At 37.6% G+C, this 25,619-nt stretch overlaps 2 protein-coding genes across 9 annotated transcripts in view; one reads left to right on the top strand and one right to left on the bottom strand.

Annotated features, from left to right (window-relative positions):
- Positions 1 to 25,619, top strand: part of SMCO4 (single-pass membrane protein with coiled-coil domains 4) — a 136,758-nt gene that overhangs the window by 88,239 nt on the left and 22,900 nt on the right. The gene's annotated exons all lie outside the window — the stretch shown is intronic.
- The window catches only part of DEUP1 (deuterosome assembly protein 1), a 121,016-nt gene continuing 100,890 nt past the window's right edge, over positions 5,494 to 25,619 (bottom strand). For 7 of the 8 annotated variants that reach the window (XM_012444829.2, XM_012444828.3, XM_021665632.2 and 4 more), the window contains 2 exons: positions 22,391 to 22,505; positions 5,494 to 6,795 (listed from right to left, as the gene is read on the bottom strand). In XM_012444829.2, the coding sequence (XP_012300252.1) occupies positions 6,619 to 6,795; positions 22,391 to 22,505 (292 nt within the window). In that variant the 3' untranslated portion in view covers positions 5,494 to 6,618. Of the gene's footprint in view, positions 6,796 to 21,614; positions 22,005 to 22,390; positions 22,506 to 25,619 lie in introns of those variants that run through there. The other variant, XM_064365393.1, reaches the window with a different exon arrangement.

The following is a 25,619-nucleotide window of genomic DNA, read 5'->3' as shown; positions in this document are numbered from 1 at the left end:
GTCTCGATCTCTTGACCTCGTGATCCACCCACCTTGGCCCTCCAAAGTGCTGGGAGCCACTGCGCCCGGCCTAATTCTTCATCTTATGCAAAACCCACAGAGCCCGTAAGTTTGATCTCGGATGGGTTCCTCTTGTTAGGAGAGCAGCCGTTTCATTTCTGTGTGAGTAAACAACATTCGGGAAACCATGTATCTGAGCTTCTCGTATGTAGCAGAGATCTTCATTATCAGTTGTCAACTGTCAATATTGAAACAAGTGTAGTTCATTGCAAACCACACCTTGGTCCTTTGATGTTTTGTTTTTCTTTTTTTGGCAGGCAAGGGAGAAAAGCATGACCATTTGAATTAAGTACAGCCCTTATCATTGGGTGCTTTCCCAGGAGATGGGGGCTCCCAAGGCAACAATTCTCAAGGGGGCTTTCAAGTGACGAGAACCCTGGTCTTTAGGCAGAAGCAGGCTTGGGCTTTGTTACCTTCCCTGGTGCCAGCATTTTGAACTCCCAGGAGGCACAAGTCATTGATGAAAAAAAAAAGCTTGAACTAGGACACCCACAAAAGAAGATTGTTTTTGGTGTTAGCCTTGGTGGTGCAGGAAGGAGTCACCTTTTCCTTCAAGAAGCCCTATGTCTGCTAGAGGCAGTGTGGCCTGGTGGAAGTGGTATGGATGTTAGTGCTTTACAGACTGGCCATTTTCCAGATAGTCGACCTTGAAATACTATCAGTTAGTCTTTTAAGTCTCAAAATAAAATAGGCCTAAATTCTTACTTTCAAGGTTATATAAAGATTAAATCAAGTTTAAAAGACACAGATCACCAAAATGGACTCAAGAAGAAACAGAAAATCTGAGCAGACCTATAACAAGGAACGATGTTAAGTAATTAAAATTTTCCCACAAAGAAAAGCGTGGACTAGATAGCTTCACTGGTGAATTTCATTGGCATTTAAAGAAATAATACAAACTCTTCTAGAAAACAGAGGAGTAGAAAACAACTTCCCTATTCACTCTATCAGGCAAGAATTACCCTGATACCAAAGCCAGACAAAGACATGACAAAAAAACTGGAGACCAATATCCCTCATGACAAAATTCTCAACAAAATATTAGCAGACCAAATCCAGCAATATATAAAAAAAATCATACATCATGATCAAGTACGATTTATCCCAGAAATACAAGCTTGGTTTATCCTTTTTAAAAGTTAATATTGTATACTATATTAATAAAAGACAAAAACCTCATGATCATCTCAGCAGACACAGAAAACACATTTACTAAAATCTAACGGCCAATCATAAAAACTTATCAATTAACTAGGACTATGTGAGAACTTCTGCAACCTGATAAAAAGCATCTACAAAAAACCTATAGCTAACATCATACTTAATTATGAAAGACTAAGAGGTTTCTCTTAAGATCAGGAACAAGGCAAACGTGTCTGCTCTTACCACTTTCATTTCACATTGTATTGGAGTTTCTAGCTAGTGCAGTCAGGTAAGAAACAGAAAGAAAATGCACCCAGAATGGAAAGGAAGAAGTGAAAAAGCTGTCTTTATGTAAAGACAACACGATCCTGTAGGCATAAAATTCTGAGGCACACACACACACACACACACCCCTACTAGAATAACTGAGCTCAGCAGGGTCCCAGAATACAAGACTAGTATACAAAAATCTATTGTATTTCTATATACTAACCATGAACAATCCAATAATGAAATTAAGAAAACAATTCACTTGTAATAGCATCAAATTAAATAAAATAGTTAGGAATAAATTTAACAAAAACATAATATTAATATTGAAAACGATAAAACATTTCCAAGAGAAATTAAAGAATATCTAAATAGATGAAATAAATGTGAAATTTCATGTTTACAAATTGGAGGACTAAATAATATTAAGATGGCAATACTGCCTAAACTGATATTCAGTATAGGTCAATTTGGAGAGAACTGCTGTCTTAATCTCCATAGACATCTCAGAAGGCCTACTTCTCTTTTTTTTTTTTTTTACAAAAATTGACAAGCTGACCCTAAAACTTACATGGAAATTCAAAGGACCCCAAATAGCCAAAGTCATTCTGAAAGTTAGAGGATTTACACTTCCCGCTATCAAAACTTCCGGCAAAGCTACAATACTTGAGATTGTGTGGCACTGGCGTAAGGAGTAACATATAGGTCAATGGAACAGAATTAGGAGTCCAGAAATAAACCCTTATGTTTACAGCCAATTGATTTTTCAACAAAAATGCCAAGACAATTCAGAGAAGAAAAAGAATAGCTTTTTTAAACATATGGTGCTGGGACAATTAGATATCCGCATTTAAAAAGATGAATCTAGACCCTACCACCATACAAAAATGTTAACTCAGAATGGATTGTAGATCTAATGTAAAACTTAAAACCGTAACACTTTTAGAATAAAATATAAAGGAAAACTTTGTGACTTGGATTGGGCAAGTATTTCTTAGATATGATGCAAAAAGCATGATTCATAAAACTAATGAACAGTACTTTATCAAGATTTATAACTTACTTGCTTCAAAAGACACTATTAAGAAAATGAAAAGACAAGTCACAGACTGGGAGAAAATATATGCAAATCTTATATCTGATAAAGGACTTATATCTAATATAGAATTTTTATAACCCAACAAGAGAAATAACCTAATTATAAAATTGGCAAAAGATTTAAATAGACATTTTACTGAAGAATAGATGTGGATGGTCAGTAAGCACACAAAACGATGATCAGCATCATTAGCCACTAGAGAAATGACAATTAAAACCAGGATGAAATAACTCTTTTATACACACTGATATGCACTGAATATTTCTTTTCAAAGTTAAACATAAATATACCATGTAACTTAGAAATTCTACTCCTAAAAATGATTCAATAGATATGAAAACATATGTCCCCACGGAGACTTGTGTATTCTTTATTCATAATAGCCCCAAACTGGAAGCAACTCAGATGTCCATCAACTGGTGAAATGGATAAATGAAACGTGGTTTATTCATACAACAGAATACTACTGAGCAATAAAAGAAAAGCAGAATACCAATATATGCTACGATACAAATCTTGAAAACATTATGCTAAGATAAAAAACCCACATATGAATTTATTTATGTAAAATGTTCAGGTAAATCTGTAAAGACAGAAAGTAGTTTAGCAGCTGCCTGGGGTTGGGCTTAGGAATGGAATGACTAAAAACAGGCATTAGGGATTTTTTTGGAGTGCAGGAAATGTTCTAAAGTTGGGTTGTGGCAACGGCTACACAACTCTGTAAACTTAGTAAAAATTATTGAAATATACCTTTTAAATGGGTGAATTTTATGATGTGTAATTATTTTTAAGAAACTGTTAATGATTTAACTTATGTATGGTGGCTGTTACATGGTCCTCAAAAAATGATAGTATTATTCTGTGAGGATGTGCTCTGTCTTCTGAGTTCAGACCCAATGCCTCAGAGGGCAAGGATGGCAAATGCCAACAGCTAGCATGTACTGAGTACTTACTGTGCCAAGCTGTGTGCTGTCCACGTGATGTATATTACATCCTGTAACCTCACGAGAGTCCTCTGACACAGGTAGTGTGGCTAAGCGTGTTCTACACATAAGGAAATGGAAGCTATGTTAAGGTCACAGGGCCAAGGCATGAAGAACCTTGTCTCCAACAGGTCTAACTTGTCCTGTTGTATGGAGCACCTTTAAGACCTAAAAGTTTCTAGTCTGTTGGAGTGAGCGAGGTAGCTCTGAGGATCTCCTTAGTTCTATGCTTGGCCCTGCTGAAGGCTTCCCTGTTTGAAACCCTGCTTTTGATGTGGAGGTTATAACCAGTATCCATGAAATGGTTTCTGCAGGAAAATGTATTCTGTGCCGAGGTAGTAACCGAGCAAATCTGCCTCTCCTTCAGGCCCCCTCCACAACATCTAGGGCAGCTGTTCCATGGCCATCTTTTTGGCCTATGGAGAACAGAAGGGTAAGAGAAGGGAGTGGAGAGGGCAGGCTGGCCCCACTACCTCCTTCCAGCATTCAACCAGTACTGCTTGCCTTTTATCTTGATTACAGTATATCGATGTTGGACTTCAGCACGTGATTCCTTTTGAACACTGAATCCTGTTGTTAAGCAAAACATTGAAAACCACCATTCTAAGAAAGTTAATATCAAGTGGAATACTGAGCTCATAATTTAAAAGAAGTCTGTGTGTGGACTTGAAGTATTAGTAGTACATAGGGGCAAATTCACCATTAGTTCTGGACATAGTCCAAATTCATGCTGTCTTGACTCTGCTAAGTTCTGAGACCTATTGTAGCCTAGATCTTTATTTCAACAAAGAACTTTCAATTGTATCTTTACCCTGAGAGAACGAAATGTTATTTTGACATAGGGGATTATAAAGGTATGTATATTTAATCTTTTTCATAGTTTGTATTAGGGATATGAAGGTTTTCAAATTTATGGAACGCCCTTTTCCTAAACATACTTCTTCTTCCTATCTTCTAAAAATAACACTGAAAAATATTTTCCTCATGTCTAGGCTAGCAATTACTAAATAATTTGAACGTATCATAACTTTTTCCACATGGAGTTTTTGTGAGTGCACTGATGGCTGTGGATCTTCTGATGTTTTGTCATCAAACCTGGCTTCTGTGGATGCAGCTTTGTTCACCATCTGCTCGCTCACAAGAAGTGATACTGGGAAGTAATAGGAGCTAGAGCCAGGAATCAGAAGGCCGGGGGTTTCCTTTCTGACTCTCTCGCTTACCGTGATTCTGAGTAAGTTTCTTAACAACTCTGATTCCCAGGGACAAGGATATTAGGCTTGCTGACCTCACAGGCTCATTTTGAGTTTAAATGAATAATACTATGGGAAGGTGCTGTGGACAGAATGTGCCTACCCAAAATTTATAGAGCCATGCACGGTATAATAATATTTCAGTGGACCTAATATATGACGGTGTTCCCATAACATTAAAATTCCATATTTCACTCAACGTTTTCTATATTTAGATACACAAATACTTATGAGTGTATTACAACTACCTACAGCATTCAGTACAGTAACATGCCATACGGGTTTGTAGCCTAGGAGCGACAGGCCATGCCGTGTAGCCTAGGTGTGTAGCAGTTGTGCCGTCTAGGTTTGTATAAGTGCGCTCTATGATATTTGCACAACGTGATTGCCTAGCAATACATTTCTCAGAATATATCCCTGTCGTTAAGTGATGCATGACTGTATTGAAATATTAACCTTCAATGTGATGCTATTAGGAAATTGGGGCCTTAGGAGATAATTATGTCATGAAGGTAGAACCTTCATGAATGGGATTACTGCCTTATAAAGAAGAAACGAGAGATAGTTCCTCTCTGCCATGTGAAGATACAGCAAGGCGGTGGCTGTCCACAAGCCTGGAATCTTGGACTTCTCACCCTTCTGAACTGTGAGAGATAAATGTTTGTTGTTTAAGTCACCCAGTCTACGGTATTTTTGTTGTAACAGACTGAACTAAGACAAACATCAAGAGCTGTACAAATACATGTGGTCATGTTACCTGAAGTCTACAATGCTCTGCATTTTTCACATGAAAATGACACCTGTTATCTAATGACATTTTGGTTTATCTTTCAGTATGTTGACATTGTATCTTTAAAGGGAAACAGGAAACCATAAAAGTATAGTAGGACTTACCGTTTTTCATAATTTCTCTTCATATATATATATATGGAGAGAGACACACACACATACATATATATACACAGACACACACACACATAAAACTTTTAAAGAAAGTATATTATATTCTTGTATATTTGTAAATTCTATTTTTATTGTTCATAGCCATGCTACTACTGTTCTATACAGATTTGGCATTTATGCTTCAAGTCCATTGAATTTTATATTCCTTTTTTGTATTTTAAACAAAGGTGATTACAAAGGAAAATGTAGCAACAGTAATGCTTTATATTTCCTTTTTCTTGTTCATGTCCATGAAGTAATTAGTACTAACAAAAAAGCATATATTTTAAATTTGTAAATTGCACATCCCATCAACCTTCAATGTATTGAAACAGAAAGACATTATAAAGGTGAATGTAAAAATAGTAAAGCTATATCTTTTTTTCCAAAAATAAATTTTAGAGTGTTTACATAACTGGAAATAAGTATTTTTATTTAGAAAATCCTTGAGTTTTCAAACCGAGTACAGCTGAGCTGCCTTTGAGTCGTTTGTATCTGGAATACAGCACGCACTTCCCTTTCCCTTATTTTCTATAGTTGCCGGGGAGATGGGTTTTCAGTATACATGATTCAAGTGGGGAAAAAACTGCATATTTAATTCCAAAATAGTCCTTAGACTGGAAAAAATATCTCTTTTGGGATAGTCATGTTTATTTTATAGTAACTCTACAGCAGAACAATTTAGCATGTTAATGCAGAAATGCAAACAGCTTTATCGAGCAAAATACTTACTATTTTCTAGCTGCCTTACAGAAATTATTTACTCAAGGAAACAGAATAGAATTTCTCAGTTTCATTAATCAGCTTTGTAAATATTTTGCCAGAGCTTTTTTTCTTGGGGTGGGGGAAGCAAATAAAAAAGTTTAAAAGCTCATATGTGTCTATTTTGTTTTAGCTTGGAGTATTTATTAAGAGTAAATTCTGTGTATCTTTGCAGTTCGTCAATATGTGTATTTAGAAGATTTTCAAGTTCTTTTGCTCGTTTCTCTTCTTCTAGAAGGAAATGCTGTGCAGCTAAAGATGCTGGGAAGGACATATCTGGGGGAGACTAAAGAGAGAAAGAAAGAAAAGTGAATGAGGAATACAGAACTTTAAAAAGTCTTCATTGTTCCAGGCTTGCTTCATCCCTGATGTACTGTCAAACACTGCAGCTCTTAATGAAAGAATGCATCTTGGGCCGAATTCCCATAACTAGTGTAATGCAGTCACCACTAATGAAATCCTCAAGGAACTAAGGAAATCATCACAGCACCATTACATTCAAAAGCTCTAGAAATGAGTGTCATATTGTTCAACCGCAAATGCAGGGACAATGCGCTCACCATGGAACCTGCCTAAAACATGCTGCAATCATTTGCAAAGCCAGTGATTTTCATTGGAAATGAAAATCCGAAAATGCAACTCCGAAAAGCTAAAGTAAAGATTATAGTGGAATTGCCCAAAGAAGGTTCATATAGAGAAACATAAAATAAGGATTGGTTTTGACAGGGCAAATCAATGCTTGGCGTTAGCCAGGTGAGAGGGCTGGCTGCATAATGTGTCTCGGGGTGGAGACGGCTCCCTAGTAGGGAGGGCTGTGATGCTGTCATGTATCTTGTTTGTCTTATCATAGTGGAGAAAGTGTCAGTGATGAGTGCCCCAATTCCACCCTTCATGGTGACATGAAAATGCTGTTTAACTGTGACCTGTTTAGTGCTTATTTACAACAAATAAAAATCTGTGGCTAAGGAATAAAGGACATCAGATGATTTTACGATTCTTCATTTTAAAAAGCCACATACAAAAATTAAGTACTTTTTTTTCATTGGGGAGATTTGTACTTTAATTTTCCAGTTCTTTGGTTACTGTATTCTTCTTTGATTTTCATTTTGGTAGGAAGAATGGACCTTCAGGGAGTCAACAATCTGTATAAATGCAAACCTTGTTATAGGTGGATTTTGTTCACCAATCTGGCCTGGGCCAAAACTAGGGATCATGCAAATGATGGAGTACTGAAGACTTTCCAACTGGTAGCCCCAACTGTAGCTGTTGTGTCAGGGACAGTATTTCGACTAGAGAAGACTGTCACAGCCTGGGGTAGACGTATGCTACAATTGATCTGGCAAATGCATTCTTTTTACTATCTAATAAAAGGGATTATAGGAAGCAGTTAGCATTCACATAGGGTAGCCAACGATATACATCCATGGTTTTGCCCCAATGTTATGTTCATGAAGCTGTCACAATAAATTCTGAAGGGGCATTGCCCATCTGGACATTCCAAAGACTATCACATGGAACATCATATATTAACACATCATGTTAATGAAACCTGATGAGCAGGAAGTAGCAAGTATGTTAAAGGCATGGAAAGAGCATGTACTCCAGAGAGTTGTTTTTAGGTGTCCATTGCTGTGGGGCATTCAGAACATCTCAGTAAAGCAAAAATTTATGCACTTTGAAAATGTTCCACCCCTGAATCAAATAATTGAATAATCTGATTCATTTATTTGGTGACACAGAAAAAAACTCTTTTCAGCAAGCCCAGAACTCTGGAAAGAAAGAGCTGTATAGTAGGTTCAGGATAGGGTACAAGCAGTCCTGCTACTTTGGTCAAATGACTTGGCAGATCCCATACTAGAAGAATCTCTGGTAGAGAGAAATGCCTTGTGGAGCCTCTGGCAAGTTTCAGTGGGAAAGTTGTGTTGCAGACCCTTAAGATTCTGGCACAAGGCTATGCCATCTGTAGCAAAAAACCTGTATACTATTTGCAAGACAATTCCTATCATGCTGTTGAGTCTTGGTTGAGACAGAGCATCTAGCAAGTGGACAGGATGATTTGATCCAGCCTCTGTCTTTGGCTACCCCAGTAGGAATTATGCATTGACTCAATACCATGGTTTCCCCTTTAACCAAGGGTAATCCAGCTACTGTTGCTGTTAAATATCTGACCTGCTTACAATAGAAACCAAAGCTGAGCTCCTGATATGCCATCATCCCTCAAGGAGACCAACCGGCCTCTTGGTGGCAGTTTGACTGCATTAGGTCCCTTGTACCTTGGAAAGGGCAATGCTGTATCCTTACCAGAATGGATATGCATTCTACGTGTTTGCCTTTCCTGCCTGCACCACTATCTTAGGGCTCACAGAATCACTGATCTGCAGACATGAGATCCCGCTTAATAGTAAAGGTACCTACTTTATAGCAGAAGAGTATGGCAGTGGGGCCATGACCATGGTATCCACTGGTCCTAACCACACACAGCACTATCCAGAGGATGCTAGCATGATAGAGCTCTTGATGGCACAGCTGAGGCACCAGCTTGGAGATTATATCCTGTGAGGTTGGGGTGCCTTTCCTCAGGATGTGGTATAGACTTTAAACCAATGGCTGTTTTATGGTGCTGTGTTTCCAATGGGTAGAATACACTGGTCTGGGAACAAAAGGGAGGAAGTAGCAATGGCTCCACTCTCTATCACTTCTGTTAACCCACTTGGAGAATTTGTGCTTTCTGTTTATGTGCCTTTAGGTTCTGTTGGACTATAGGTCCTGGTTCTTAAGAGGTGGAATTCTACCAAGAGACCTGTAAGAGTTCCACTAAACTTAGAGCTTTGGCTCCATGTGGTCACTTTGGGCACCTCATGCCAACAGATCAGACACACAGAATGGAGTTCCTATACTGGCAGAGGTAGCTGACCCTAAGTCACCCTGAAGAGGTAAGAACGCTACTGCATAACAGGGGCAGTGAGGAATGTGTTTGGTACTCAGATGATCCTCTGAGGCATCTTTTGGTACTCTCATGCCCAGTTTTAATTTTAATTGGCAAATACAGAAACCATATCCTAATAAGGGCATGGAAATTAGGGGCTCACCCCAAAAGAAAAGCCACCTGGATCAACAGAAGTGTTGGCTGATGGGGAGAGGAATCTAGAATGGGTGAGGCCATGATAGGTGTCAGGGACCAATTGCAGTATTAGGGGCTGTGGCTTATCTCACCAACTTTCCTCTAATCAGTTTTCCCAGAAATTATTGCCCACAATAATTGTGAAAAGCTATACCTGGATGGAAGCTATGGAAGAAGGTAGTTCTGAGTGGTGCAAGAGGTGGACCATGGTCATTGGTCCACTACCGGGATCCCCTTCCCCAGGCTGATGCATCTCTCCTCCAGCTGGGTGGGTGTTGGCTACTAACAGCTCACAGCTGACTCCTTTGGAGAACTGCCCTCCACTGAACTGGAGGCTCCTGCCTCACCTGGGAAGCTGCAGTCCTTCCTCTGCCCATTTGCTAACCTCTCTGAGGCAATGACTGATTGATGGACAGAAGGGCATAAAATACCAGACTTCTTGTTTGGTGGGAACCAATGCTGTGGTGTAATTCATGTGGCAAGCTCCCTGGGACACCAGGCTATACTAGTTTGTAGCTGAGACAACATCTTTGCTTAGTTTTCCTCCCCTCCCCTCCCCTGCCTCCTTCTCTCTCCTCCTGAACATACTAAAATACTCCCTCAGTAACTTGCTTCCACAAGAATCTCATCTTAGGCTCTAGGAAACCTGATCTCAGACAGATGACTTCCTAGATTCTGGCCTGAGTGATTAGTGACACTCATGCCATTTACTGAGAAGGAGAAAAAGGTAAAATAAGTCATTAAGAGTTCTTTTTTCCTTAAAAAAAATTTTTTTTGAGACAGTGTCTTGCTCTGTTGCCCAGGCTGGTGTGCGGTGGTGCAACCACAGCTAACCTCTAACTCCTAGGCTCGAGTGATCCTCCTATGTCAGCCTCCTGAGTAGGTGGGACTGTAGGCACACACCACCACACCTGGCTATTTTTTTAAAAAGCTTTTTTAGAAACAGAGCCTCGATAGTTGCCCAGGCTGGCCTCGAACTCTTGAGCTCAAGGGATCCTCCTGCCTTGGCCTCTCAAAGTGCTGAGATTATAGATGTGAGTCACAGCCGCTGGTCTCTTATTTATTTCTGATTCATCAGATTCTAGCACAGATTCTGGGCCATTGTGTTTTCAGTAAAAATTTTTAGTTAGCTTATGAATGAAGAAAATGCATTTCATTTTGAATAATACTGAGTTTGAGGTGACCTGAGACTTAAACAGACTCCAGTAAACTGTGAGATGTATCAATCTAGGACTCAGAAGACAGGTCTGAATCAGAGATAGATTTGGAAGTTATAGATGACAAGGCCATGAGCTTAACTGAAATTATCCAAGAAAGGCATGTAAAAGAAAAAGAAGTTAAAAGATGGAGCCCTGGGGAATCCTTCATCTCAGGCATCCACCCACTAGCATGTCCTTGACACTATCATCAATGAGAACTGGATTATTTACTAATTGAGAAGCAACCTATCCAGCCTCCTTCCAGCCTGCTTAATCTAGTACTCCCACACCAGCATTTCTTTGACCCCATTCAGACTCTTTCCTTTTCACTGTCCATCATCTTCCTCATACTCTCTCTTCCCTTCTAACTCTTTTTATTCCACATCCATCTTTATAACCATTCAACAACTTGTTGCTCCCTGTATCTTGTCTCTATCCTCATCACCTGCTAAAACCCTCCCCTAATTAAGCTGACCCATTTGCCTGGGTCATGTCTACACCGGAGTAGCTGAATGCTGGAGCCGACAGGTTGGGGGTAAATTACTGCATGGACTAGTTTCACTGACCATAAATATCAAGTGGTCAGTGAATACTGCTAGGCGATTCTATTCTACTTTCCTAGTATGTTCACTTTCTTACTCATTACCTTGTGACCTGGCCTCCTAGGGGCCAGAGGGGAACTCCCTCATTATTCCACATCCGTTTTTATCTAAAACTGAATTTTAGGCCATCTTCCTGTTCCAGAAACTCATCCTTCCTCCTATACTGTGGATCCTATTTCTTCTTACCTCTCATTATCAGACTTTCCTCCTTTCTTTGAGGATTCCCATTAGGGCACTAAATATTATGACCCAAGGCTTTGTAATGGGAAAATTTCTTTTTTTACTTAAGTATTTTCATCCAGTTCTATAGACTTAAATACCAACCATATGCAGATGATTCCCATATTTATATTTCCAGCTTACTGCAAGGAATTTATTTCTAGTGAGTCTCAATAGAGTGTTAACTGGTTGGAATGAGAATGCTTACTGTGACTTATTTTTTTTTTAATTGCATTTTAGGTTGTGGGGTACATGTGAACAACATGCAAGGTTGTTGCATAGGTGCATACGTGGCAGTGTGATTTGCTGCCTTCTTCCCCTTCACCTATATGTGGCATTTCTCCCCATGCTATCTCTCCCCAATTCCCCACCCCCCGCTGTCCCTCCCCTATTTCCCCCCAACAGACCCCAGTGTGTAGTGCTCCCCTCCCTGTGTCCATGTGTTCCCATTGTTCAACACCTGTCTATGAGTGAGAACATGCGGTGTTTGATTTTGTGTTCTTGTGTCAGTTTGCTGAGAATGATGGTTTCCAGGTTCATCCATGTCCCTACAAAGGACGCAAACTCATCGTTTTTGATGGCTGCATAATATTCCATGGTGTATATGTGCCACATTTTCCCTGTCCAGTCTATCATCGATGGGCATTTGGGTTGGTTCCAGGTCTTTGCTATTGTAAACGGTGCTGCAATGAACATTCGTGTGCATGTGTCCTTATAGTAGAACGATTTATAATCCTTTGGCTATATACCCAGTAATGGGATTGCTGGGTCAAATGGAATTTCTATTTCTAGGTCCTTGAGGAATCGCCACACTGTCTTCCACAATGGTTGAACTAATTTACACTCCCACCAACAGTGTAAAAGTGTTCCTATTTCTCCACATCCTCTCCAGCATCTGTTGTCTCCAGATTTTTTAATGATTGCCATTCTAACTGGCGTGAGATGGTATCTCAATGTAGTTTTGATTTGCATTTCTCTAATGACCAGTGATGATGAGCATTTTTTCATATGTTTGTTGGCCTCATGTATGTCTTCTTTTGTAAAGTATCTGCTCATATCCTTTGCCCACTTTTGAATGGGCTTGTTTGTTTTTTTCTTGTAAATCTGTTTTAGTTCATTGTAAATTCTGGATATCAGCCCTTTGTCAGATGGGTAAGCTGCAAAATTTTTTTCCCTTTCTGTTGGTTGCCGATTCAGTCTAATGACTGTTTCGTTTCCCATGCAGAAGCTGTGAAGTTTGATTAGGTCCCATTTGTCTATTTTGGCTTTTGTTGCCAATGCTTTTGGTGTTTTCGTCATGAAGTCCTTGCCTACGCCTATGTCCTGAATGGTTTTCCCTAGGTTTTCTTCTAGGGTTTTTATGGTGTTAGGTCTTATGTTCAAGTCTTTAATCCATCTGGAGTCAATTTTAGTGTAAGGTGTCAGGAAGGGGTCCAGTTTCTGCTTTCTGCATATGGCTAGCCAGTTTTCCCAACACCACTTATTAAACAGGGAATCCTTTCCCCATTGCTTGTTTTTGTCAGGTTTGTCAAAGATCGAATGGTTGTAGATATGTTGTGTTGCCTCCGAGGCCTCTGTTCTGTTCCGTTGGTCTATATCTCTGTTTTGGTACCAGTACCATGCTGTTTTGATTACTGTAGCCTTGTAGTATAGTTTGATGTCCAGTAGTGTGATGCCTCTCGCTTTGTTCTTTTTGCTTAGGATTGACTTGGCTATGCGGGCTCTCTTTTGGTTCCATATGAAGTTTAAGGTGGTTTTTTCCAGTTCTATGAAGAAAGTCATTGGTAGCCTGATGGGGATAGTGTTGAATCTGTAAATTACTTTGGGCAGTATGGCCATTTTCACGATATTGATTCTTCCTAACCATGAACATGGAATGTTTCTCCATCTGTTTGTGTCCTCTCTTATTTCATTGAGCAGTGGTTTGTATTCTCCTTGAAGAGGTCCTTTATATTCCTTGTTAGTTGTATTCCTAGGTATTTTATTCTCTTTGTAGCAATTGTGAATGGCAGTTCGTTCTTGATTTGGCTCTCTTTAAGTCTGTTATTGGTGTATAGGAATGCTTGTGATTTTTGCACATTGATTTTGTATTCTGAGACTTTGCTGATGTTGCTTATCAGTTTCAGGAGATTTTGGGCTGAGACGATGGAGTCTTCTAGATATACAATCATGTCATCTGCAAATAAGAGACAATTTGACTTCCTCTTTTCCTAATTGAATACCCTTTATTTCTTTTTCTTGCCTGATTGCTCTGGCTAGAACTTCCAGTTCTATATTGAATAGGAGTGGTGAGAGAGGGCATCCTTGTCTAGTGCCAGATTTCAAAGGGAATGCTTCCAGTTTTTGCTCATTCAGTATGATATTGGCTGTTGGTTTGTCGTAAATAGCTTTTATTATTTTGAGATATGTTCCGTCAATACCTAGTTTATTGAAGGTTTTTAGCATAAAGGGCTGTTGAATTTTGTCGAAGGCCTTCTCTGCATCAATTGAGACAATCATGTGGTTTTTGTCTTTGATTCTGTTTATGTGGTGAATTGCATTTATAGACTTGCATATGTTGAACCAGCCTTGCATCCCCGGGATGAATCCTACTTGATCATGGTGGATAAGTTTTTTTGATGTGCTCTTGCAATCGGCTTGCCAGTATTTTATTGAAGATTTTTGCATCTATGTTCATCATGGATATTGGCCTGTAGTTTTCTTTTCTTGTTGAGTCTCTGCCGGGTTTTGATATCAGGATGATGTTGGTCTCATAAAATGATTTGGGAAGGATTCCCTCTTTTTGGATTATTTGGAATTGTTTCAGAAGGAATGGTACCAGCTCCTCTTTGTGTCTGGTAGAATTCGGCTGTGAACCCATCTGGACCTGGGCTTTTTTTGGGTGGTAGGCTCTTAATTGCTGCCTCGACTTCAGGCCTTGTTATTGGTCTATTCAGGGTTTCGACTTCTTTCTGGTTTAGGCTTGGGAGGAGGCAACTGTCCAGGAATTTATCCATCTCTTCCAGATTTTCTAGTTTATGTGCATAGAGTTGTTGGTAATAATCTCTGATGATGGTGTGAATTTCTGTGGAATCTGTGGTGATATCCCCTTTCTCATTTTTTATTGCATCTATTTGGTTATTCTCTCTCTTTTTTTTTTTTATTAATCTGGCTAGTGGTCTGTCTATTTTGTTGATCTTTTCAAAAAACCAGATCCTGGATTTATTGATTTTTTGAAGGGTTTTTCATGTCCCTATCTCCTTCAGTTGTGCTCTGATCTTAGTTATTTCTCATCTTCTGCTAGGTTTTGAGTTTTTTTGATCTTGATCCTCTAGCTCTTTCAATTTTGATGATAGGGTGTCAATTTTAGATCTCTCCTTTCTTCTCATGTGGGCACTTATTGCCGTATATTTTCCTCTAGACACTGCTTTAAATATGTCCCAGAGATTTTGGTATGTGGTGTCTTCGTTCTCGTTGGTTTCAAAGAACATCTTTATTTCTGCCTTCATTTCATTGTTTATCCAGTCAACATTCAAGAGAAAGTTATTCAGTTTCCATGAAGCTGTGCGGTTCTGGGTTGGTTTCTGAATTCTGAGTTCTAACTTGATTGCACTGCGGTCTGAGAGACTGTTACGGTTTCCGTTCTTTTGCATTTGCTTAGGAGTGATTTACTTCCAATTATGTGGTCAATTTTAGCGTAGGTGTGATGCATTGCTGAGAACAATGTATATTCTGTGGATTTGGTGTGGAGAGTTCTGTAAATGTCTATTAGGTTTGCTTGTTCCAGGTCTGAGTTCATGTCCTGGATATCCTTATTAATTTTCTGTCTCGTTGATCTGTCTAATATTGACAATGGTGTGTTGAAGTCTCCCACTATTATTGTGTGGGAGTCTAAGTCTCTTTGCAAGTCTTTAAGAACTTGCCTTATGTATCTGGGTGCTCCTGTATTAGGTGCATATATATTTAGGTTCGTTAGCTCTTCTTGTTGCATTGATCCTTTTACCATTATGTAATGTCCTTCTTTGTCTCTTTTGATCTTTGTTGCTTTAAAGTCTATTTTATCAGAGATGAGAATTGCAACTCTTCCTTTTTTTTGCTCTCCATTTTCTTGGTAAATCTTCCTCCATTCCTTTATTTTGAGCCTTTATGTATCCTTGCATGTGAGATGGGTTTCCTGGATACAGCACACTGATAGGTTTTGGCTTTTTATCCAATTTGCCAGTCTGTGTCTTTTGATTGGGGCATTTAGTCTATTTACGTTTAGGGTTAATATTGTTATGTGTGAATTTGATACTGCCATTTTGATGCTAGCCAGCTGTTTTGCCCATTGGTTGATGCAGATTTTTCATTGTGTTGATGCTCTTTACCATTTGCTATGTTTTTGGAGTGGCTGGTACTGGTTGTTCTTTTCTATGTGTAGTGTCTCTTTCAGGAGCTCTTGTAAAGCAGGCCTGGTGGTGATGAAATCTCTGAGTACTTACTTGTTCACAAAGGATTTTATTTTTCCTTCACTTATGAAGCTTAGTTTGGCTGGATATGAAATTCTGGGTTGAAAGTTCTTTTCTTTAAGGATGTTGAATATCGGCCCCCACTCTCTTCTGGCTTGTAGAGTTTCTGCTGAGAGATCTGCTGTGAGTCTGATGGGCTTCCCTTTGTGGGTAACCAGACCTTTCTCTCTGGCTCCCTCCTACAAGGGATCACAACTCCTCACCAGCAAGGGAACAAGACTGGATGGAGAATGAGTGTGATGAAATGACAGAATCAACCTTCAGAAAGTGGGTAATAAGAAACTTCCGTGAGCTAAAAGAACATGTTCTAACCCAATGCAAAGAAACTAAGAACCTTGAAAAGAGATTTGACAAAATGCTAACGAGAATGAACAACTTAGAGAGGAATATGAGTGAATTGATGGAGCTGAAAAATACAACACGAGAACTTCGTGAAGCATGCACAAGTTTCAACAGCCGAATTGACCAAGCAGAAGAAAGGATATCAGAGGTCGAAGATCAACTCAATGAAATAAAACGAGAAGGGAAGATTAGAGAAAACAGGGTAAAAAGAAATGAACAAAGTCAAGAAGAAATATGGGACTATGTGAAAAGACCTAATCTACGTTTGATAGGTGTACCTGAATGTGACGAAGAGAATGAATCCAAGGTGGAACATACTCTTCAGGATATTATCCAGGAAAACTTCCCCAACCTAGCAAGGCAGGCCAGTATTCAACTCCAGGAAATACAGAGAACACCACAAAGATATTCCTCAAGAAGAGCAACCCCAAGGCGCATAATCCTCAGATTCACCAGGGTTGAAATGAAGGAGAAAATGCTAAGGGCAGCCAGAGAGAAAGGTCGGGTTACCCACAAAGGGAAACCCATCAGACTCACAGCAGATCTCTCAGCAGATCTGTTCCTTTAATATCAGATTCACATATCCTATTGCCTATTTAATGTCTACATTTGGGTGTCCAGTAAACATTTTAAACTTATATGTCCAACCTAGAAATCATGATTTCTCCTCTAACCCTATTTTTTCCTTAGTCTTCCCATGTCAGAAAGTGGTATTAGCATCTACTCAGTGCTCAGGTTGAAATCCTAGGAGTCATCTTTGATCACTCTTTCTCCCACTTCCCATATACAATTCATTGTCAAGTCTGGTCTACCCACCAGAATATTTCCTGGATCTAATATGTTGCTCTACCTCCATTGCTACCAAGCCAGCATCATCTCTTGTCTAGACTACTGAAATAGCCTTAGAATAGTTGTCTCCACTTCAACCCTTGCCCCTCTATAATTTATTCTTTATTTAGTAGTTAAAGTGATCATTTGGAAAATTTAAACATATTTGTTTATTATTAAACAGAGTAATTTTAAATGGAGTAAACAGATCAGTATTTTCCTAATTAAAACTTAACAATGGCTTCCCATTGTTTTAAAATAAATTCCAAACTCCTTCCTGTGACCTACTGTCCTCATATACTGGACTTCCCCTGATGACTTCTCTGTCTCCTTTTGTTCCAGTCTCCATCTTCCCTTCTAAGCTCCAGAAGGCCCCCTAAACCTTGCTGGTTCTCATACCTGCCAAACTCATTCCTGCCTTATAGTTCCCTTACTTGAAACTCTCTTCCACCAGATCTTTGCAAGGCTGGATTCGTTGTCGTTTAGGTTTCACCTTAAATTTCCCTTTCTCAATGATAATTTTCTTGGCTACTCAACCTAAAATAATCTCCATACATACATCAATTCCTATCACATTACCTGCTTTTCTTTTCTTCGCAGTATTTATCACTATTTTCGGTTTTTTTTTTTTTTTTTTTTTTTTTGAGACAGTGTTTTCCTCTGTTGCCCAGGCTGGAGTGTTTTGATGCTATCTTGGCTCACTGCAACCTGTGCTTCCTGGGTTGAAGAGATTCTCTTGCCTAAGCTTCCTGAGTAGGTGGGATTACAGGCATGCACCACCATGCCCAGCCAATTTTTATATTTTTAGTAGAGATGGGGCTTCACCATGTTGGCCAGGGTGGTCTCGAACTTCTGACCTCAGGTGATCTGCCCACCTCGGCTTCCGAAAGTGCTGGGATTATAGGTGTGAACCACCATGCCTGGCCTTAATATTTTCTTATTTGTTCATTTATTTCCAATCATTAATGTTTCTCCTTGTTTGTTTTTGAGATAAAATTGACATAAACAAACATATGAAAAAATGCTCATCATCACTGGTCATTAGAGAAATGCAAATCAAAACTACATTAAGATACCATCTCACGCCAGTTAGAATGGCGATCATTAAAAAATCTGGAGACAACAGATGCTGGAGAGGATGTGGAGAAATAGAAACACTTTTACACTGTTGGTGGGAGTGTAAATTAGTTCAACCACTGTGGAAAACAGTGTGGCGATTCCTCAAGGACCTAGAAATAGAAATTCCATTTGACCCAGCAATCCCATTACTGGGCATATATCCAAAGGATTATAAATCGTCCTACTATAAGGACACATGCACACAAATGTTCATTGCAGCACCGTTTACAATAGCAAAGACCTGGAACCAGCCCAAATGCCCATCGATGATAGACTGGACAGGGAAAATGTGGCACATATACACCATGGAATATTATGCAGCCGTTAAAAACGAGGAGTTCACATCCTTCGTAGGGACATGGATGAACCTGGAAAACATCATTCTCAGCAAACTGACACAAGAACACAAAATCAAACACCACATGTTCTCACTCATAGGTGGGTGTTGAACAAGGAGAACACATGGACACAGGGAGGGGAGCACTATACATGGGGGGTCTGTTGAGGGGGAGGGGGGACAGCGCAGGGGTGGGGAGTTGGGGAGGGATAGCATGGGGAGAAATGCCAGATATAAGTGAAGGGGAGGGAGGCAGCAAATCATACTGCCACGTATGCACCTATGCAACAACCTTGCATGTTTTTCACATGTACCCCAAAACCTAAAATGCAATAAAAAAAAAAAATTGACATAAAAGAAAATTAACCATTTTAAAATGAACAGTTCAATGGCGTTTAGTGCATTCACAATGTTTTGCAACCACCATCTCTATCTAGTTCCAAAATAGTTTCATTATCCATAATGAAACTCTGTACCCCTTAATCCACTTTTCCTTGTTTCTTCCTCCCCACTACCCCTGGTAACCACCAATTTTCATTGTTTCTATGGATTTCATTTGCCTATTCTGGCTATTTCATATAAATAGAATCATATAATATATGGCCTTTTGTGTCTGGCTTCTTTTGCTTAGCATGTTTTTGAGGTTCATCTACACTGTTGTATTTTTTTGGCCCCTTTGGGGCACAGTTGCTTTTTATGGCTGAAAAATATTCCATTGTATGTATCTATCACAATCTGATTATCCATTCATCCATTGAAAAAGTTCCTCTTTTTTTCACCATACTACATACATGTCTCTCTTCTTCAAAGACATGTTTAGAACAGGAGTTGCCATACAGTTGGTGTTCAATACATGTTTATTTTATGAATGAAGAACACTAATATTTAAGGGACAGAAATAGGAGGGAGAACCCTGGAAACAGACTGGGAAATAGTAGCCAGAGGGTGGCAGAAGAATCAGTGGATTATAGTGTCATAGAAGCCAGAGAACATAAGGATTTCAAGACAAAAAGATTCAGAACAATGAATACTTCAAAATGGGCATTTAATTAGGAACTAGAAGATCGGTAGTGGTTTTGACAGGAACGGTACTGATGTGGATGTCAAAATGTAGTCGTGGATGGAAATCACTAGACCTAGAACAGTGGATTACCATAGAATTTTTAAGGTCTCCATCACAGATTAAGTTCCCCATGCCCAGTTCCTAGAAGAGTTGAGAATTTTCTTTCCTGGTTACTCTGGAGATTAGGAATTCTTCAAAAGAGTAACGTAGAATTTTAGAGGTAGAAGGAAGCCCCATGTTATTAAATTAAATCAACAGATACTTCTCCGTGTCTTTTTATGTGCCTACTAGTGCTGACACTATTTTACGTGTTGGGTTAGCATGAAAACAACCCCTGCTTTCATGGAGCATACATTCTAAAGGAGGGAGGCCAAACAACAAAACATCTCATAGTGAAGTGCCATGAAAAAAGGCAAGATGAGGGGCAGGGAGTGAAGAGGAGGGTGCAATTGCAGACTGGTTTCTTAGGTATCTCTGATAAGGTGATATTTGAGCTGACACTAATTGTGATCCTAAAAATCCTAAAACCATGTGATATTAGCACAATTGAGTTTTTTGCAACTTTTTCTATTGCTTGAATGAAATGTGTGCTTACTTTAACTCTTTAATGATCAAAGTTTTATTGATGCAGAATTTGCAAAGTCCCCTTATAATTTCTCATAACTTAAATGAGGAATTTTATTTAGTTTACATTATTGGTATGGATTTTAGTCTGTTCAAATAACGTTGGCATTTTATGTTGAGATGATCACAAAAGAGCATTTCAGGGCTTTAGAGATCTCTAAAACGTTAGAAGTTAATATTTTTAAGCATTCTTCCACCACAATAGCTTAACTTTTACTTCCAGTTTCTATTATTACAAGGCTAAACCAACATATAAGCAAAAAAGGGCTTATATCAGGAATAGAAAGAATACCCACAAATCAGTAACAATAAAGATAATCAACAGAAAATTAAGTGAGAAAATTGAACAGATATTTTACAAAGGATATCACAATGGCCAATAAACATATGAATGGTGTTTAAGCTCATTATTCACCAGAGAAACATGAATTAAAACCACGTACTAGGACCTTAGTACATACTGACCATAATGGGTAAATTTAAAAAGACTTATAATACCATGTGTTAGACTGTAGAGCAAGGACAACTCGTATACACTACTTGTTGGAGTATTCATTGGCCTATCCAGGAAAACAGTTTGGCAGTACCTACTAAAGCTGACCATATTCATATCCCATGACCTAAGTATTCCATTTTAGGTATATATGTATATATACCTAATATATATATGTATATATACACCTAAAATGTAATAACTAATATATATGTATATATACCTAATATATATATGTATATATACACCTAAAATGTAATACCTAATATATATGTATATATACCTAATATATATATGTATATATACACCTAAAATGTAATACCTAATATATATGTATATATACCTAATATATATATGTATATATATACCTAAAATGTAATACCTAATATATATGTATATATACCTAATATATATATGTATATATACACCTAAAATGTAATACCTAATATATATGTATATATACCTAATATATATATGTATATATACACCTAAAATGTAATACCTAATATATATGTATATATACCTAATATATATATGTATATATATATACCTAAAATGGAATACCTAGGTCATAGGATGTGTATTCACATGCACCAAAACACTCATACAAGAATAGTTTTGGCAGCATTCTTTGTAATAGCCCCAAACTGGAAATGACTCAAATGTCCATCAGTAGTAGAATGAATGAATGAATTTTATTGTCATTGAATGTAGTATTTATATCCAATAGATTACTATAGAGAAACAAACAAACAAACAAAAACTATAGCTATATAGAACAATATGGATGATGATGAATCTAAAAAAACAATGTTGAGAAAAAGAAGCCAGAAACAAAATAACATATATCATTTATATAAAATTTGCAAGTTGGCAAAATGAATTGATAATACTGAAAATCAGGATAGCGGTTATGTTGGGAGCAAGCAGAAGTAGAGACTGGAAGGGAACACGAGTGGGGCTTCTGGAGTGCTGAGGATGTTCTGTTCATTACTTGGGTGGTAGTTACATTCCCTTTGTGATAACTCATCAAGCTGTCCATTTATGATTTGTATATGTGTCTGCACATATGGCAAAGTGAATAGAAAAGAGGTTTTAAACCAGTCCAAAAGATCACTGTAGCTCTTTACAATATACAGATCCTTGAGGACTCATGGAATATCCAAGGGTGAGTCCCAAGCATATGCATTAAAAAAAAAATCCCTACTAATTCTGGCCTGTATTAGAGACTAATAACCATTGACTGAAATACTTTATGAAACATAATCGATATATTTTCTTTCTATAGATAGGTATGGCCAAATGACTCATAGACCCATCTTGGAGTCCTATTCAAGGAGTGAGATTAAAAACAAACGAACTGCTATGTACATCAGTGTACTGACATCAGTTTAAGAGTAAAGCAATAACCCATTAAAGAAAAAAAAGGCTACAACCAGTAACTCACCAGTGGGAATACTTCATCATCACTAATCAGAGGACTTGTCATTTCTTTGATTTGAAATGTCAAAGGTGGCAAGGGAGGCGTCGTACTTGTATTTGGCTCACAATCTTGAGTAAGTCTAAAAGAGAAGAAATGGTTGTTGCTGTTGCTACCAAGGACACATGTTTATTTATGTAGCTAAGGAGTTTAATTTCTCAGATGTCTGACTAGGGGAAAACACAACAAAATGTTTGGGCTTGTTACCTGGGCATTTCTTTGAATATGACTTTCCTGATGAATAATTTCTATTTCATTTAAAGGACTTAGAATGATTAAAAATGAAGAAGAAAACTTAATAACTGTTAAAAATATTTTGCTATCCTTATTGCCTATATGGCTTCCCTTTCTGTATTATACTTTTGTATGTCTTTGTCATTTATTTAAATAATATAAAGCAGTTTGAGAAAAATCTCCAAACCGCTAACACTGCTGCCCTAGACAGTTCTAAATAGATACTCTTTTTCTATTCTCTTTTACACTTAACCTCACTGGCTTTCTTAACCGAATTATACTATTTTTTTTATGCAAAACAAGTCTTTGAATAACTCTCATTTCTATAGATTTTGATAATTTTTAACGTGCTTTCAATTTACATCATCTAAACTCCTTCCATTACTAGTTGTGTGACTTTGAGCAGGTAAATTTATTTCTCTGTGACTTTAATTTTCTTATTTAAAAAAGTGATGTTATGAGAGTTGAATGATTAATACATGTAAAACACTTAGAAAACGATGCCTGGCACATAGTAAATGTTTAGTAAAAATTAGGTATTTTTTTAAAACTAATTTGATCTTCAAAATAACCCTAATATGGTAGATACTATCCACAGATGAGGAGCCTAAGGTTTAAAAATTCAATTATTCATTGAATTGTTTACTTTTTAAATCAGAATAAATTTGTAGGAAGTGATGTCTTTAGATTTTGGACACAAAGCCAGATTTTCTTGACTTAAAACCCCTACTTTTTCAATGAAAGTCATATAAGCATGGAATGTTTGTGCTAAAATGAGACTGAAAAAACTAACATTGAGATTTTGAATTTTGGTTTGTTGACTAAACAAATGGATAATAAAACAAATAACAAACCAATTTATCTTACAGTTTTACAAAAAGGGTCCTAACGATATGGGCTGTTTGGGATTAAATAAATATCTTTCATGAAACTGGGGTTTAGCTGTAATAAAATTATCAAAGACCATCAAAACTAAAATCCCATTAAAACAAAAAATAATAAATGAAATGATTTATTTTTACTAATGGTTCAAATTCTCCACAGGTATTATTTTTACTAATGGTTCAAATTCTCCACAGGTATTGATTAACCATTTTGAAAGACTTCATAGTTTAATTTAACAGAGTTAAAAAAATTTCACATTATTTTTCTCTGGTCTTATCCAAAGACTATCTAATTTATAGAGACTTGTCTCATATTATGTAAACATTTTCAAAGCTATGCATACAAATAACAATGAAAGTTAAGTGAGGCATCTGTAAATTAGTACACAAAAACAAACACAATATGTTTTCCATTTTTGCTTATCTTGAAATATATCTTTTTTTTTACCCATTTTCCCAAACTATAATTACCATGGAAACAGAACAGCAAATTAAACTGAAATAACATGGTTTATGATGTGCACAATAAGATGAAACATGTCACAATTCAAGTAGAATTATAACATTTGCATAGTACATCTGCACATAATCTTTAGCTGAACCTTTTGAGTGAGGTTACTGTCTATACTTCAAAGCGCAGTGAAAAAAAATCAGATAGTAGTGATTCAAGAAATATATATCTGTTATCTCTTTCACAGAGATTTCAGGCAAAGTATTTTTTGTGCTAAATTAATCTAAATAATATCTTAATTATCCATTTTGCTTTGGATGTACAGATACAGTGTTATGGTGTTAATTACTAACATATAGGAACATTCTTTTTATTGAAAGATCAATAAAATGTACAGATTCAAAGGGAAGATGACATTATGAAGTACTTTTATTTTAAATCATTTTTATATCTGACAAGTTCTCCTTCAAGAATACAGCTAGTCAAATACTTCATAAAACCACCTTGCATAAAGTGCTATGCATATCAATTTAAAAGCTATCTTAAAAATGATTTCAAAAGGCTTTTAATATCCTCTCACAAGCTGATCTGTTCAATTATCTTTTCTACAGGCCTATTCCAAGGCTGCTGTGTGGTTTTGCCAGGACAGCAGGCCTCAGTTTTTTTGCTGGGAAGCAGAACTCGGTCCTCTTAAGACCTGAGTCAACTCTTCAAAATTTTCAGGATTGTTGGACATGTACATCCAGTCCTGTCCCTCCATTAATATTCCCCTTGGCTGAAGAATAATGTCCTTAACATGGAGCAAGATTCCTTCACAAACTATGCTAATTTACCTTTTTCTAGCCTTACCTTCCAGCACTCCACTAAACTCCCTATTCCATGAACTACCCAGTTTCCTGGTCTAGAACTGTCAACCTATGTTTTGCTCCTTTATTGAGCAAAACCACAGTACAAACATTCTCAACTTACTTTAGGCTTCCAGATGGCTATTCATTCCTTGCCAAGAGATCTTGTGAGTGGTTATTGCAAACCTGCTGACTATGGTTTTTTAGTATTAGAAACTCTTAATTTATTATCTAGACTTGAAGCTGTTTTAATGATTGTTTCTGACTGCTAAAATCTGTCTAGGACATGATACAACTCTTAAAACCATAAATTCATTTTTAAGTATGTGTCTTATATAGAGATAAAACTCCATTTATTACAAAATTGATTTGTCATTAAAATTAGGTACATATTAATAGCTCTGGATACCACTACTTCAAATTAGCTTGTAAGTTATCCTGAAAATTCAAAACTTGAACTTTTAAAAACAATATTTAAAATATCCACACCAAATTCAATCACCTCTCACTCTCTCTCTCTCTCTCTCTCTCTATATATATATATATATATATCTATATATATCTATACACACTTTTTTTTTTAATTGAGTTTTAGGTTTTAGGGTACATGTGAAGAGCATTCAAGATTGTTGCATAGGTACATACATGGCAATGTGGCTTGCTGCCTTCCTCCCCATCACCTGTATCTGGCATTTCTCCCCATGTTATCCCTGCCCAACTCCCCACCCCCGACAGTCCCTCCCCTAGTTCCCCCACACAGACCTCAGTGTGTGATGCCGCCT

Source organism: Aotus nancymaae, unplaced genomic scaffold (assembly GCF_030222135.1).
Source record: "Aotus nancymaae isolate 86718 unplaced genomic scaffold, 86718_ANA_hifiasm-v0.15.2.pri h1tg000059l, whole genome shotgun sequence".
Lineage (NCBI taxonomy): Eukaryota > Metazoa > Chordata > Mammalia > Primates > Aotidae > Aotus > Aotus nancymaae.
The sequence above is the reverse complement of the archived record's forward strand: the minus strand, read 5'-3'. Positions and strand labels throughout refer to the sequence as shown.